The 14,412-nt window shown below is 45.1% G+C and overlaps 2 protein-coding genes across 10 annotated transcripts in view; one reads left to right on the top strand and one right to left on the bottom strand.

Moving 5' to 3' along the window:
- Positions 1-14,412, top strand: part of Ehd4 (EH domain containing 4) — a 738,029-nt gene that overhangs the window by 224,082 nt on the left and 499,535 nt on the right. The gene's annotated exons all lie outside the window — the stretch shown is intronic.
- Mga (MAX dimerization protein MGA) overlaps positions 1-14,412 on the bottom strand; it is a 79,236-nt gene that overhangs the window by 54,515 nt on the left and 10,309 nt on the right. For 5 of the 9 annotated variants that reach the window (XM_042687874.1, XM_042687877.1, XM_042687875.1 and 2 more), the window contains exons 1-2: positions 10,090-10,144; positions 2,043-3,162 (exon numbers count right to left, since the gene is read on the bottom strand). In XM_042687874.1, coding sequence (XP_042543808.1) covers positions 2,043-3,100 — 1,058 coding nt within the window. In that variant the 5' untranslated portion in view covers positions 3,101-3,162; positions 10,090-10,144. Of the gene's footprint in view, positions 1-2,042; positions 3,163-8,715; positions 8,749-9,740; positions 9,822-10,089; positions 10,172-14,412 lie in introns of those variants that run through there. The other 4 variants (XM_042687869.1, XM_042687870.1, XM_042687873.1 and 1 more) reach the window with 4 other exon arrangements.

Genomic DNA, 14,412 nt, shown 5'->3' with positions numbered 1-14,412 from the left:
GCGCTATAGCTCAAGTGGTAGAGCGCTCGCCTTGAGCTGAAGAGCTGAGGGATAGTACTCAGGCCCAGAGTTCAAGCCCCAGGACCGACCAAAAAAAAAAAAAAAGTATATCTGAATAATATTCCACTGCAAGTTTGTAATATATACGTATATTTATGATCTGGTCAGATGTGACAAAACAGTTAAAATGTACAGGACATTAAGCCAAGTAAAGTAAGACACAGAAAGACAAATATTGCAAAATATTTGTAAAAGAATGATGGTTGCAGGCTGGGAATGTGGCTTAATGGTAGAGTGCTTGCCTAGCATGCATGAAGCCCTAGGTCTAATTCCTCAGTACCACATAAAAAGAAAAACCCAAAGTGGTGCTGTGGCTCAAGTGGTACAGTGCTAGCCTTGAGCTGAAGAGCTGAGGGATAGCACCCAGGCCCAAAGTTCAGGCCCCACGACTGGACCCAAAAAAAAGAGTCTCATAGACTTTTCTTCCCACTCTGGGCTTTGATCTCAGCCTCCTGAGTAACTAGGATTTTAGGTGTGAGCTACCAGGACCTGGATCTTTTTTTTTTTTTTTGCCAGTCCTTGCAGCCAGGTCCTGGTAGCTCACACCTAAAATCCTAGTTACTCAGGAGGCTGAGATCAAAGCCCAGAGTGGGAAGAAAAGTCTGAGACTCTTTTTTTTGGGTCCAGTCGTGGGGCCTGAACTTTGGGCCTGGGTGCTATCCCTCAGCTCTTCTTCAGTTCAAGGCTTAGCGCTCTACCACTTGAGCCACAACGCCATTTCCAACTTTTTTCTTTTTGCTTATGTGGTGCTGAGGAATCGAACCCAGGGCCTCATGCATGCAAGGCAAGTGCTCTACCACTGAGCCACCTTCCCAGCCCCGTCTATGAGACTCTTATCTCCAAAAAGCCAGAAAAAGCACTATAGCTCAAGTGTTAAGAGTGCTAACTTTGAACACAAAGAGACTCAGGAATAGCACTCAGATTCTACATTCAAGCTCCATGACCAGAAAAATAAAAATTGAAGTAGCAGCAACAGCAGCTCAGAGACAGTACCCAGGCCAAGTTCAGTCCACAGAACTAACAAAGAAACAACAACAACAACAAAAAGATGATTGTCAGGGTAGGGGAAATTAGATATTGATCAAAGAGTAACAAATGTTCAGTTATAGAGAATGAGTTTACTTTGGTTTGGTTTTGGAGTTTTTGTCCGACATGGGGTTTAAATTCTGGGCCTGGGTGCTGTCCTTGAGCTCTTCAGCTCAAGGCAAGCACTCTACTACTTGAGCCACAGCACCACTTCCAGTTTTCTGGTGGTTAAACGGAGATAAATCTCACAGACTTTCTTGCCCAGGCTGGCTTTGAACTGCGATCCTCAGATCTCAGCCTCCTGAGTAGCTAGGATTACAGGCCTGAGCCACAGATGCCTGGCTCTACTTTGTGTTTTGTTTTGTTTTGTTTTTCTTTTGTTGGTTGTGGGTCTTGAATTCTGGGGCCTGGGCGCTGTCCCTCAGCTCTTCAGCTCAAGATGAGCGCTCTACCACTTGAACCACAGCCCCACTTTCAGTTTTCTGATGGTTAATTGGAAATAACCTCACAGACTTTCTTGCCCGGGGTTCTTTGAACCGAGATTCTCAGATCTCAGCCTCTGGAGTAGCTAGGATTACAGGCGTAAGCCACCTGGCTTCTACTTTTTTATTGAAAGTATTATCTCTCATCGGTTGCCTGTAGCTCACATCTGTAATCCTAGCTACTCAAGAAGCTGAGAACTGAGGATCATGGTTCAAAGCCAGCCAGGGCAGAAAAGTCATCAGACACTCTTAATGCCAATTAACTACTCAAAAACTGGAAGTAGAGCATTGGCAAAACATGGTATAGCACTAATCTTGAGCAAAAAGAACTCAGGGACAGCACCCAAGCTGTTCAAGCCCCACGACCAACAGCAGCTTACACTTATATAAACATCTACAGTATTCTATATAGAAGTAATGTGTTAAGTCCAAAATCAGACCTTTTTTATTAAGAACAAAAGTATTATTACCTACCTTTCAGAAATCTCTTGCTTTAGTTGAGGAACGTCAAGTGCTGAATCAGTATCCATAAAACCAAGGATGTCTTGTTTTATATTAAGGGGAGGTTGTTCCAAACCTATGCCTGATGTTTCATGGCCTCTTGACATAGAATCAATATCACTTCGTGGTATCTCTGACCCCTCACCTTCTTTAAGATGAACCCGATGACCAGGAGAACTAGGAACACTATTTCCTTCTTGGTCAGAACTGTTCTTTTGTTTTCCATCTCTTTGGGGCTTACTATTCAGACCATCATCCCGAAAACCTTTGGCAAATGGATTATAATCTATTTTCAACTGAGTAATCTGAATGTTCTGATAAGCTGTTACTGCAAAGAATTCTGTCTGTGGGAAGGTAAAAGTGTGGACACCAGGACCACTTAATTGTATCACTTCTGTAGCCTTTTCTGCAGGCACCAAATGAAGCCTTGGCAGATAACGATGCATAGAGTGCAAGATAATATGCCCTTCTTGGTCCAATGTATTGTTGGTAAGTTTAAGTTTATAGAAAGATACTGGTTGATGCATCCAATAATGACCTGTGGAAGGGGATTCTGGATGAATGAAAACTCTCCCCAAAATATGAGGTTCAGCTTTCCCACTGGGTTCCCACCAACGTCCATTCCACTTATAACGATGGTTATCCACAGGAGAGATATCCATGACAAGAATGTATTTTAAATTTGAATCTAAACCTGTTATCCAGTAGCGACAATAAGGAAACATGCGCCTTCCCTGCTTGGTCAGAATCATTTCTGTGCTTCTATTATGGAACTCATTCCACATACTATTGTTATCAAGGGTAACAGTGATTCTTCCCACAGTACAATCAGCTGGAAGGCAAATCTTGCCTTTAGATTTTCCTGGTGATGGCACTTTATTAGCCAAAGTACAGGCATCTTGATTAGTAACCAAAATTCCTTGATCAGTTTTGCCATTTCCAGGCTGTTTTAGGATGACAAAGAAGGTAGGTGCTGCTCCTGTCATTGTCCCACCATCTTGATTAGCCAATATAATCTGTTTCTCTTCCATGATTCCAGTGAAAATTTCAGTAGTAATTGTAGTTAGCACATAATTACAATAGCCTTTGCATTCTAAAAACAAGAAACAAAAATATTTTAATCAAGTGAATATTCTATAAACAAAAATAGAATGTTATCATCCCAACAATATTCCTAAATCCTTTTAAGACACTGCATATACCCTTGCTCTGTAAGGGCATCCATTCTGAAATATCAGGTGTTTATCTACTGATTCATTTATCTATCCATTTATTTTTGGTGCCAGTACTGAGGCTTGAACTCAGGGCCAGGACTCTGTTCCTTAGCTTTTTTGCTCAATGCTAGTGCTCTACTCTTGAGCCACAGCTCTACTTCTGGCTTTTTGGTGGCTAACTAGAGATAAGGGTCTCAAGCACTTTTCTGCCTACACTGGCATGACACACCAGTGCCCAGCTACTCCTATAATTTTTTAAGTTAACTTTAATCCAATTAAATTTTTCCTATCCAAGACCTATAAAACTTCACTGTAATTCCAGTAAACTCACACAAAAAGTAAAACTACATTCATTTTAGAAAAACAATATAAAACCATTAACATTTAACGAGATAATTGGTATTTTAAAAAGGATCACATTTGAGATGAGTTAAAAGAATTTTTCTTTCTACTTCTATTCCAAAAGTCAACAGAATCATTTTTTTCTTTTGGTCGAGGGGCTTGGATTAAGGGCTTGGGCACTGTTCTGAGCTCTTTTGCTCAAGACTAGTGTTCTACCACTTTGAGCTACAGCTCTACTTGAGTTTTCCTGGCAATTAATTGGCACTAAGAGTCTCATGGTGACTTTTCTGCCCTGGCTGGCTTCGAACCACGATCCTTAATTCTTAGTCTCCTGAGTACCCAATGGCACCGGGCAGAATCACCTCTTTATATGGCACTGATAGATATACATACATACATACATAGTATTATATATTTGGGGGGAGAGAGCAGTATTGCAGCTTGAACTTAAGCCTGGGTACTGTCCTTTAGCTTTTATATTCAAGACTAGGGTTCTACCCCTTGATTCACAGCTCCACCTTTAGCTTTTTGCTGATTAAATGGATATAAAAGATTCAAAGGGCTGGGAGCCAGTGGCTCATGCCTGTAATCCTAGCTGCTCAGGAGGCTGAGATTTGAGGATCTCGGTTCAAAGCCAGCCTGGGCAGGGAAGTCTATGAGACTCTTATCTCCACTAAACTACCAGAAAACCGGAAGTGGTGCTATGGCTCAAGCGGTAGAGCGCTCGCCTTGAGATGAAGAGCTGAGGGTCAGCGCCCAGGCCCAGAGTTCAAGCCCCGTGACCGACCAAAAAAAAAAAAAAAGACAGTATTTTCACAATAAAAAATTAAAAAAAAAAAAAGACAGTATTTTCACAATAAAAAATTTAAAAAAAAAAAAAAAAGACTCAAAGGCATTGGTGGCTCACGCCTATAATCATAGCTACTTAGGAGGCTGAGTCCTGAGAATCACAATTCAAGTCAGCCCAGGCAGAAAAGTCTATGAGATTCTTATCTCCATTAATCAACTCAGAAAAAGCTGGAAGTGGTGCTGTAGCTTAAGGGGTAGAGCACTAACCTTGAGCACAAAGAGGGTGAAATAACACCCCCTGGTTCTGAGTTCAAGTCCCAGGACCAGCAAAAAAAAGTCTCAAATTCTTCTGCCAAGTCTGGATTCAAATCTCAGTCCTCAAACTGCTCAGCCTTCTGAGCGCTAGGATTACAAGCATAAACCACTGGTGTCCAGCTTATTTAAGTTTACTTTTTTGTTTTTTCAGACGATCTCATTATGGAGCCCAGACTCACTATGGAATTGAGATTTTCCTGCCTCAACCTGCTAGATGCTGAGAATGGGTCACTATATACAGCTAAAAATTAATTTTTGGTGTTGGTCCTGGGGCTTGAACTCTGGCCCTGGGCATTGTCCCTGAGCTCTTTTGCTCAAGGCTAGTGCTCTACCACTTTGAGGCACTGTACCACTTCCAGTTTTCTGGTAATTGGAGATGAGTCTCATCTACTTTTCTGCCAGGCTGGCTTTGAACTGTGATCCTCAGACCTCAACCTCCTGAATAGCTACAATTACAGGTAAGCCACTGATGCCCAGCTTTAAAAAATATTACTGAAGGGGCTGGGAAGGTGGCTCAGTGGTAGAGTGCTTGCCTTGCATGCATGAGGCCCTGGGTTTGATTCCTCAGCACCACATAAGCAGAAAAAGCCAGAAGTGGTGCTATAGCTCAAGTGATAGAGTGCTAGCCTTGAGCTGAAGAGCTGAGGGACAATGCCCAGGCCCAGAGTTCAGGCCCCAGGACTGACAAAAAAAAAAAGAAAAGAAAAAAATATATTTTTGATACATTCAATGTTACATAAAATTTTAAACCTTGTCAAATAAAATCTAAACAAAATAAAAAGGCAATTAACTAACTGGCAAAGGCTATTTGAAACGTACAAATAACTTGTTCCCATGGGTTCCTTCAAATCAATGAGAACCATAACTGAAAAAATGATTCAAGGCTAGGAAAAGCAAGTGCCCATGATAATATGCAGTTCCAAAGTAAAAGAAATACAGATTTAAAACATTCTGAAATATTATTTTTTAATCTATCATACTGGCAATAATCAAAGCTCAGTAGAAGTATTACAAAAGCAAATGGTGTAAGTCAAGCAACATTCACATCTAACATATTACTAGAAGTGCAAAATGACAAAATTTCTACAGTAGAGGAAAATGTAAAAATATCAGAAGTATAACTGAGAGCTGATGGCTCACATATATAATCCTACCTACTCAGGAAGCTGTGATTTGAGAACTGCAGTTTAAAGCCAACCCAGGCAGACCAATTTGTGAAACCCTTACCTCCAATTAATCAACAAAAAGAGCCAGGCACCAGTGGTTCACATCTGTAATCCTAGCTACTCAGGAGGCTGAGATCTGAGGATCTCAGTTCAAAGCCAGCCTGGGCAGGAAAGTCTATGAGACTGTTATCTCCAGAAAAACAGAAGTGATGCTATTGTTCAAGTGGTGGAGCACTAGCCTTAAGCTGAAGAGCTGAGGGACAGCACCCAAGCTCAGAGTTCAAGCCCCACAACTGACCAAAAAAAAAAAAAGACAGAACTGAAGGCATGAATCAAGTGGTAGAGCTCCAGTTGTGAGCAAAAAAACTGAACAAGTACATGAAATCTGGAGTTCAAACCCCACTTTCAGCATGAAGAAAAAAAAAATCTCAAATACAAATGCATACGTTCAGGGGCTGGAATGTGGCTTAGAGCTAGAGTGCTTGCCTAGCATGCATAAAGCCCTGGGTTTGATTCCTCAGTACCACATAAACAGAAAAAGCCAAAAGTGGTATGCTATGCCTCAAGGGGTAGAGTGCTAGCCTGGAGCAAAAGAATCTCAGAAACAGTGTCAGGTCCTGAGTTGAAGCCCCAGGACTAGCAATAAATAAACATACATATAATAATAATGATAATGATAATAATAATAAATATGACTCAAGGCCCTGGGTCTGATCTTCAGCAACACCAAAAAAAAAAAAAAAAACTATTTTCAGCCAGGTGCCAGTGCCTCATGCCTATAATCCTAGCTATTCAAGAGGCTGAGATTTGAAGATCATGATCCAGCCCAAGGAGAAAAGTCTGTGAGACTCATCTCCAATTAACCACCAGAAAACCAGAAGTGGCGCTGTGGCTCAAGAGGTAGAGGACCTGCCTTGAGCTGAAGAGCTCAGGGCCAGTGCCCAAGCTGAGTTCAAGCCCCACAACCAACACACACACACTAAACATATTGCTATTTTTTGGAGCTAGATACTGCATTATATTTTCTAATCAAAAGTGGAGTCAGTTCAGAATATTCAGTTGCTTCAGACACACAAATACCACTTTAAGGTCTAAGGTAACCATAAGCTAACTGCAAAAAGTCAATGTATTTTAGAAATTGCTAGGGAAAAAAACTGGCTTCCTTAAGTATCTAAAAATTCCACGTATATGGCTTGCTAAACCTTTTAAAAGAACTACAGTTCTAGCATACATACAATATACATTCAAAATTTTTCAGTTCAGGTTTTCATCATCAAGCTTAGTTTTATAAAGCCAACTATATATAAACTAAACTTTCATTATGGGAAAAATAAGTATCAGTAATATCTCGAAATGTCACATCAGGCCGGGTGCTGGTGGCTCACGCCTGTAATCCTAGCTACTCAGGAGGCTGAGATCTGAGGATCACGGTTCAAAGCCAGCCCGGGCAGGAAAGACTGTGAGACTCCTATCTCCAATAAACCACTAGAAAACCGGAAGTGGCGCTGTAGCTCAAGTGGTAGAGCGCTCGCCTTGAGCCGAAGAGGTGAGGGACAGCGCCCAGGCCCAGAGTTCAAGCCCCACGACCGACCCAAAAAAAGAAAGAAATGTCACATCAGAATATACACACTCTTTTGCAGAAAATGATTTAAAGCAGCCAGGTGCAGGTGGCTCACACCTGTAATCATAGATACTCAGGAGGCTGAGATCTGAGGATCGCGGTTCAAAGCTAGCCCGGGCAGAAATATCCCTGAGACTCTTATCTCCAATAAACCTCTAGAAAACAGTAAGTGGTGCTGTGGCTCAAGGGGTAGAGCGCTCCCCTTGAGCTGAAGAGCTGAGGGACAGTGCCCAGGCCCAGAGTTCAAGCCCCACGACCGACAAAAAAAAAAGAAAAAGAAAGAAAATGATTTAAAGCAATTTCTTTTTTTTTTTTTTTTTGTAAAGCAATTTCTAAAAGTTGTTTTAGTCTTTATTCTAAATGTCGTTTTACTAGTGATCTCTCTGGGAAATCTTTATTACAGTAATAGTAAATTCAACCCACAAAATACTTTAGTTCACTTTGCGGTTACCTAATTCAATGATTTACATGCTGTACTAAAAAATTGTTTTATCCAAATCGCTTTTACTTTCCTAAGAAGTTTAAACTACACCCAAGCAAACTCTAAATCAATTCTACTACTTCTAAAATAGGAATATTCAAATGACACATTCTGAATGTTTTGAATTACTCAAGCTAACCAAATTTTCATACAATAAGTTAATTATTGTATGACAGGCACTAAGATCTCAGATGTTTGTTCCTTAATTTTTCATTATGAGGAAAAGGTTAAGTTGAACTGTTTTGGAAACTCAAATCTGAAAAAGTCTGCTCAAATTTTTGTATTTATCAATTATACTGGTAAATGTTTTAAAACAACACGTAAACAACAGGAAGTATGGGAGCAAACAACAATAACTGGACATTTTGCCATCCCACCATTGCAGGGTAGCGCTTTAGAGCGCTAATTGCAAAATTGCAAAGTCCTAAAATATTTCTACCCACTTCTCTTGCCATAGATCAGGTGTTACTGTTGGTTCAGGAATAAGGTTCCAATCGAGAGCTACAACTCCAGGCTAGCAAACTCTCAGTCCTAAAAGTTACTAAGAGGAATCTTTTTATGGTAAAATCGGAAAGCTGTCAAATTTAAAGTGTGCCAAAGTACCTAGAGCACATTTCCTCTAGGCATAGCTTGTGGTTTAGTTAAATGGACCTAACACTCACAACTGCTGGAAAGAGAACTTGACAACTGCAATAAAAGACTAATGCAGATTTCATACCCGTGCAAAGGGCCAGAAGGGCAGTCGCCGTCGACCCTCAAGGGCCCCAAATCACCGCTTTGCAACTGCAGAGCACAGCTGGCCAAGAACCACGTGAAAGAAAAAAAAAAAATGCCGCGAGGAAAGCTCTTCCGGGGGAGAGAAGCCGGACAGGTCACGTGCAGCCAGCCCGAACTCGGTGATCGCACCGCGGGCTGGACCCGGCGCCCTCCGTTACCGTGGAGACCAGCCCGCCCGCCACCCCCCTTCCCAGAGGCCGTTTCGCCGGCCCAGCACCTTCCGCGCCGCCGGGCAGCGGCGTCGTGCTCTTTTCAAAAGAAAGGAGCGGAGCCGGCCGCTTACTGAGCGCAGAGCCCCAGGACGACACGCTCGGGGAGGCGCGGCGCGGCGCGTCCGAGGACGCCAGCCGCGCTCAAAGGCAGTGCGCACTTGGGGGTCTCCCGAGGTCCCCACACCAAGGTTCCCTCAACAGTCCCGCCTCCACTCTCTTGCCTGGGGCACGCGGCCCTCTGGGGGGTCGGAAGGCCAGGCAAACGTTCCCCTCTCACGTCTTCTCTACAATCTTGGAACATCCCCCGCCCAACTCTGTGAGGGCTCACAGCGGCTGACTGGGTCCCGCACGCTGCGGGAAGGCGGGGCCCTGCGGGAAGGGGCTCCACAAACTAGCCAAAGGCTGTCCCACAAAGAGCAAAGAGAAAATAACACCTGCTCTTCCCACCTGCTTTCCCCGCCCCCAAGTCTGCACCTAACGAATCACAGGTCCTTTGTTTACAAAGTCCCCCACTGCTTCACAACTCCTTTCCAAGCCCTCCTTAGTAAACTCGCCGTCTTCCCTCAATTTGACCCGAAATTACATGCTAGAAGCGATGGTTGCACAGGTGTCAAAACGCTGCACCCGTTCGTGCCTTAGCAAAGCGACGTCGGCGCCGTTTTCCCGTGGAGATTTGGAACCCAGGACCTGAGCTCCGAGACGCCAGGCGCATACGCGAGACCAGCGTCCGGCGGGAGATCGTCACGGATCGTACCATGTGGCGCGGCCCCCCACGCACGCGAGCGCCGGGCCGCGCCAAGGGCGCTTCTCACCCCGCCCGCCTCGTGGCTGCAGTCTCTGGCGTCGATGTTCCCAGTCGGCTCGCTGCGCGACGCGGAAGTGCGGCCGGCGGCGCGCGAGGCGACCTGCGCGGCCTCGCTCAGGGGGCCACGGGCGCGCGGCGGCAAGGGCGGCCCCGCGCAAGGCCCGGCCCGGCCATGGCGTGCGAAGCTCTTTCAGCAGAACGCGGCTCCAGCCATTCAAATACACCGGAGCTTCAAAGTCTAGAGAAACTCCGACCGGGCCAGCACCAAATCGACGCCCTCCACCCAGGCCAGAGTTACCGTGCGGGGCGGGGCCGGCCTCACTCGGAGTCCTTCACGTCCCGCTGGGGGCGTGTTATTCTGTTCGGTTCGAACACCGTGTGTCCGCTTCAGCTGAAGAGCCTGCGCGCGCACCGGACGTCCACGTCACCGCGCACGCGCGCCTACCCGCTCCCAGCCGCCGCGCAGGCGCAATGAAAGGCGCGAGCAGCAGCTCCCTGCCCCTCCCCCAGCACGGGAGGCCAAACGGCCTGGGAGCGGCGACGAGACCCTGGGGACCCGCCCCCAAGGCCGAAGCCGCCGCCGCGTCACGTCTTGGCAACCCGGAAAAGCCTACTGAAGCTTCGAGAATGGAAATAGGCGAGGCCGGAGGGAGAGACCCAGTCTCCAGAGCCTGGGACTCGAAGGCTTCGTGAATATTCTGAAAGCAGTGCCCGCCGGGCCTTGCAAGGCCGAGCTTCCCACCCCTCCCCGCCCGCGCCGGCCCCGCCCCGCCGCGCCCGGCCCCACCCACACGACGCGCCGCGGGCCGCGCCAGCCCCGCGGGGATTCCGGGCTTCCGCCTGGGGGCGGTGGGCTCGAGCGCGCCGGGCGTCGGAAAACCGCGAAGCCGAGGCCTGGAGACCGGGTGCTTCTTGGCAGCACTCAGGAAGGAGGACCACGAAAAAGACCTGAGCGGGACAAGGAAGAGGCGCTGCCACTAAAATGCCTGATTGACAGAGGTCGTGATCAAACAAGGAAGCCAGACGCTGGCCTGACAGTTATCCGGGCTTTAGTGTGTATTAATTTAGTCTTCAAGACATTCAATGAATGACGTGCAAAGAAAATATTGCCCACTACTTAGTGCCGGCCGGTTGAGTAAACGAACCAACCAAACCAAGTTCTCTCCTTTATCCCTTACCAGCTGTTCTGTGTGTTGCCGTGCCAGTAAAAAGGAAGATTTGCTTAAAAGTGAGACAAATAAAAATAAGCAAAAAGGAAGAATTAGCAAAAGTTTGGAACATGCCGCTCTCCCCGATGTGATGCTATGAAGAGAATGGGATTGAAAGGATCCACCAGGATCGAATTGACCTACTTTCCATTTAGATAGGATCATCTTTCTGTTTTGCTTTTCCCGAGATACCAGACAACTTGAGCAGAAACGATGATGGAATAATGAGAATCGGAAAACAAGTATCCAGACATGAAATTCTGAAACTGACACCTAAGAGCCCTCAAGATCCTAGGTAAAATTTTTAAAGTAGCAATACTTTCTCACCTGACTCCAAGAACCTCGGGGACTGCTCTGTCAGAATATCCCACTCAAGCAGGATGCCGGTGGCTCACACCTGTAATCCGAGGTGAAGAGACTGAGTTCTGAGGATCATGGTTCCAAGCCTGCCAGGGCTGTGAACCTCTTATCCCCAATTAACCACTCAAAAACCAGAAGTGGAGTTGGGGCTCAAAGTGGTAGAGTACTAGCCTTGAACAAAAGAACTCAGGGACAGCACCCAGGCTTTGAGTTCAAAGCCCCAGGACCGACCCCCCCCACCTCCCCAAAAAAAGAGTAATATCCAAGAATGCCTTTTTCTCAAGGGTCTAAAAGTTTCATCATAAAAAATTTGTATTTGTGAATCAACAAATTAAAAAAACAAACAAAACCTTGTCTTTGCTTGTGTGTACATGTATGTACCAGCACCTGGCCAAAATATATTTTTTGAGACAAACTGTGTTAACATTAAAATACCTGTCCCAAAGATATGAATGACTAGTTAACAACCTTGTACCCCAAGAGACAAGTTAACACCAAAACATTTTTTTCTTTTTTTGGTCCAAGATTGAGATTTGAACTTGGTACCCCATACTTTCTCTCACTGGCTAGTGCTCTATCAAGTGAACCACACCTCCAACCCCTAAAAAAAATATTTCTAATTGGACAATCTGTGAGAACAATCTGCATGGAAGAAAGGAAATTAACTTTCCTTCTGGTTGTCTTTCCCTACTCTAGGCAAACTGTGAAATGCCAGATACTTGAAAAAGCAAACTTTATTTCCTGTGGTACTCTACTACTTGAGCCATGTATCTAGTCTAGCTTTTTGCTGGTTAATTGGAGGTGGAGTCTTCAGGATTTGTTTGCCTGGGCGGCTTCAAATCATCTAACCATCCTCAGATGTTAACCTCCTGAGTGTCTAAGCCATCATTGGTGCTACTAAATTACTAAATTTGATACTGTTTCACTTTATTACTGTAATTCAGTTATCATAACTTTGTTGATTCAGCCTAATACAAAAATCTTTCCCTTGATTTTCCTTAATCAAATTTTCAAGGACATTTTATTAAAGTAGAGCCACAGAAGAGTGCATGGAATGAATGTAAACAATTTGGCCTAGAAAGTGTATGGTTTAGATGGCTTATAAACACCTAAGAACATACATGTATGTTTCTAATAGTCAACAAATACTATATGCTGACAACGGGGAATACTGGCACATTATACACTGCTCAGATGGCTACACGAGCTGGGTGTCAGTGGCTCACATCTGTAATCATAGCTACTCAGGAGGCTGAGCTCTGAAGATCACAGTTCAGAGCCAGCCAGGGCAAGAAAGTCTATGAGACATTTATCTCCAATTAACTACCAAAAAAGCTGGAAGTGGCGCTATAGCTCAAGTGGTAGAACGCTTGCCTTGCGCTGAAGAGCTGAGGGACAGCGCCCAGGCCCAGAGTTCAAGCCCCACTACCGACCAAAAAAAAAAAAAAAAGAAATGTTCTCTTTACCTGACTTACATAGCTGTAACCCCTCTGTACATCACCTTTAGAAAAACAAAAAAGGAACCTTTAAGAAAATAAAAAGAGCCAGATGCCTCATGCCTGTAATCCTAGCTACTCAAGAGGCTGAGATCTGAGGATCGCGGTTCAAAGCCAGCCCGGGCAGGAAAGACTATGAGACTCCTATCTCCAATAAACGACCAGAAAACCGGAAGTGGCGCTGTAGCTCAAGTGGTAGAGCGCTCCCCTTGAGCTGAAGAGCTGAGGGACAGCGCCCAGGCCCAGATTTCAAGCCCCATGACCTACAAAATAAGAAAAAGAGCTAGGTGTTGGTGGCTCACACCTGTAATCCTACTCAGGAGGATGAGATCTGAAGAACCCAGTTCAAAGCCATCCCAGACAGGAAAGTCCATGGGACTCTTATCTCCAATTAACCACCGGAAAATTGGAAGTGGCACTGTGGCTCAAGTGGTAGTGCACTTGCCTTGGAAGGGCTGAGGGAAAGCATCCAGGCCCAGAGTTCAAGCCCCATGACCAACAACAACAACAAAAAAAAGAAACTTCACTCCAGACTCAGGCATGGCTCAAATGGTAGAGCATCTGTAGCAAATACAACCTCTAGTATACCAAAAAAAAAAAAAGAGAGAGAGAGAGAAAGATCAAAGGGAGAGCTGGGAAGGTAGCTCAGCGGTAGAGTGCATGCCTTGCAAGCATGAGGCCCTGGGTTCAATTCCTCAGCACCACATAAACAGAAAAAGCCGGAAGTGGCGCTGTGGCTCCAGTGGTAGAGTGCCAGCCTTGAGCTGAAGAGCTGAGGGACAGCGCCCAGACCCAGAGTTCAGGCCCCATGACCAGCCAAAAAAAAAAAAAAAAGATCAAAGGGAGATGGCTCTCTCTTATATCTTATATTCACACATATTATATTGCTTATATTTTGCCTAAGATTTCCAGGGGGGGAGGGCGTGCGTGCGTGCGTGCGTGCGTGCGTGTGTGTGTGTGTGTGTGCTGGGGCACTTCCCTGAGCTGCTTTTGCTCAAGGCTAATACTCTACACTTGAGCCACAGTGCCATTTCTGGTTTTTTCTGTTTATGTGGTATTGAAGAATTGAACCCAGGATCTCATGCATGCTAGGCAAGCACTCTAACCACTAAGCCACATTCTCAGCCCTGTATTTTTATTTTTTTGTTTTCCTTTTTTGTCAGCTTCTTTTCATCAGTGACAGTACAGCATACAATACAGGACAAAAAGTGACTCTCTGCCAGAAGATAGAGCAATCCAAACCAAAGGACAGATGAAAGATAAACTACTTTGCATGTTGGAGTGAATGACACACTCAAAACAAATTGAGAAGCTAGAGGCCAGTGGTTCATACCGTAACCCTAGCTACTCAGAAGACTGAGATCTGAGGATCAGAGTTCGAAGCCAGGAGGGGCAGAAAAGTCCCAGAGAGACTCATCACCAAACAACCACTCAAAAACAGGAAGTGGAACTGTGACTCAAGTGGTAGAGTGCTAGCCTTGAGCACAAAGAGGCTCAGGGACAGCACCCAGGTTCAACCTGCATGACCAACCAAAAAACAACAACAACAACAAAAAC

Source organism: Dipodomys spectabilis, unplaced genomic scaffold, assembly GCF_019054845.1.
Source record: "Dipodomys spectabilis isolate Male_0828 unplaced genomic scaffold, ASM1905484v1 ptg000108l, whole genome shotgun sequence".
Lineage (NCBI taxonomy): Eukaryota > Metazoa > Chordata > Mammalia > Rodentia > Heteromyidae > Dipodomys > Dipodomys spectabilis.
The sequence above is the reverse complement of the archived record's forward strand: the minus strand, read 5'-3'. Positions and strand labels throughout refer to the sequence as shown.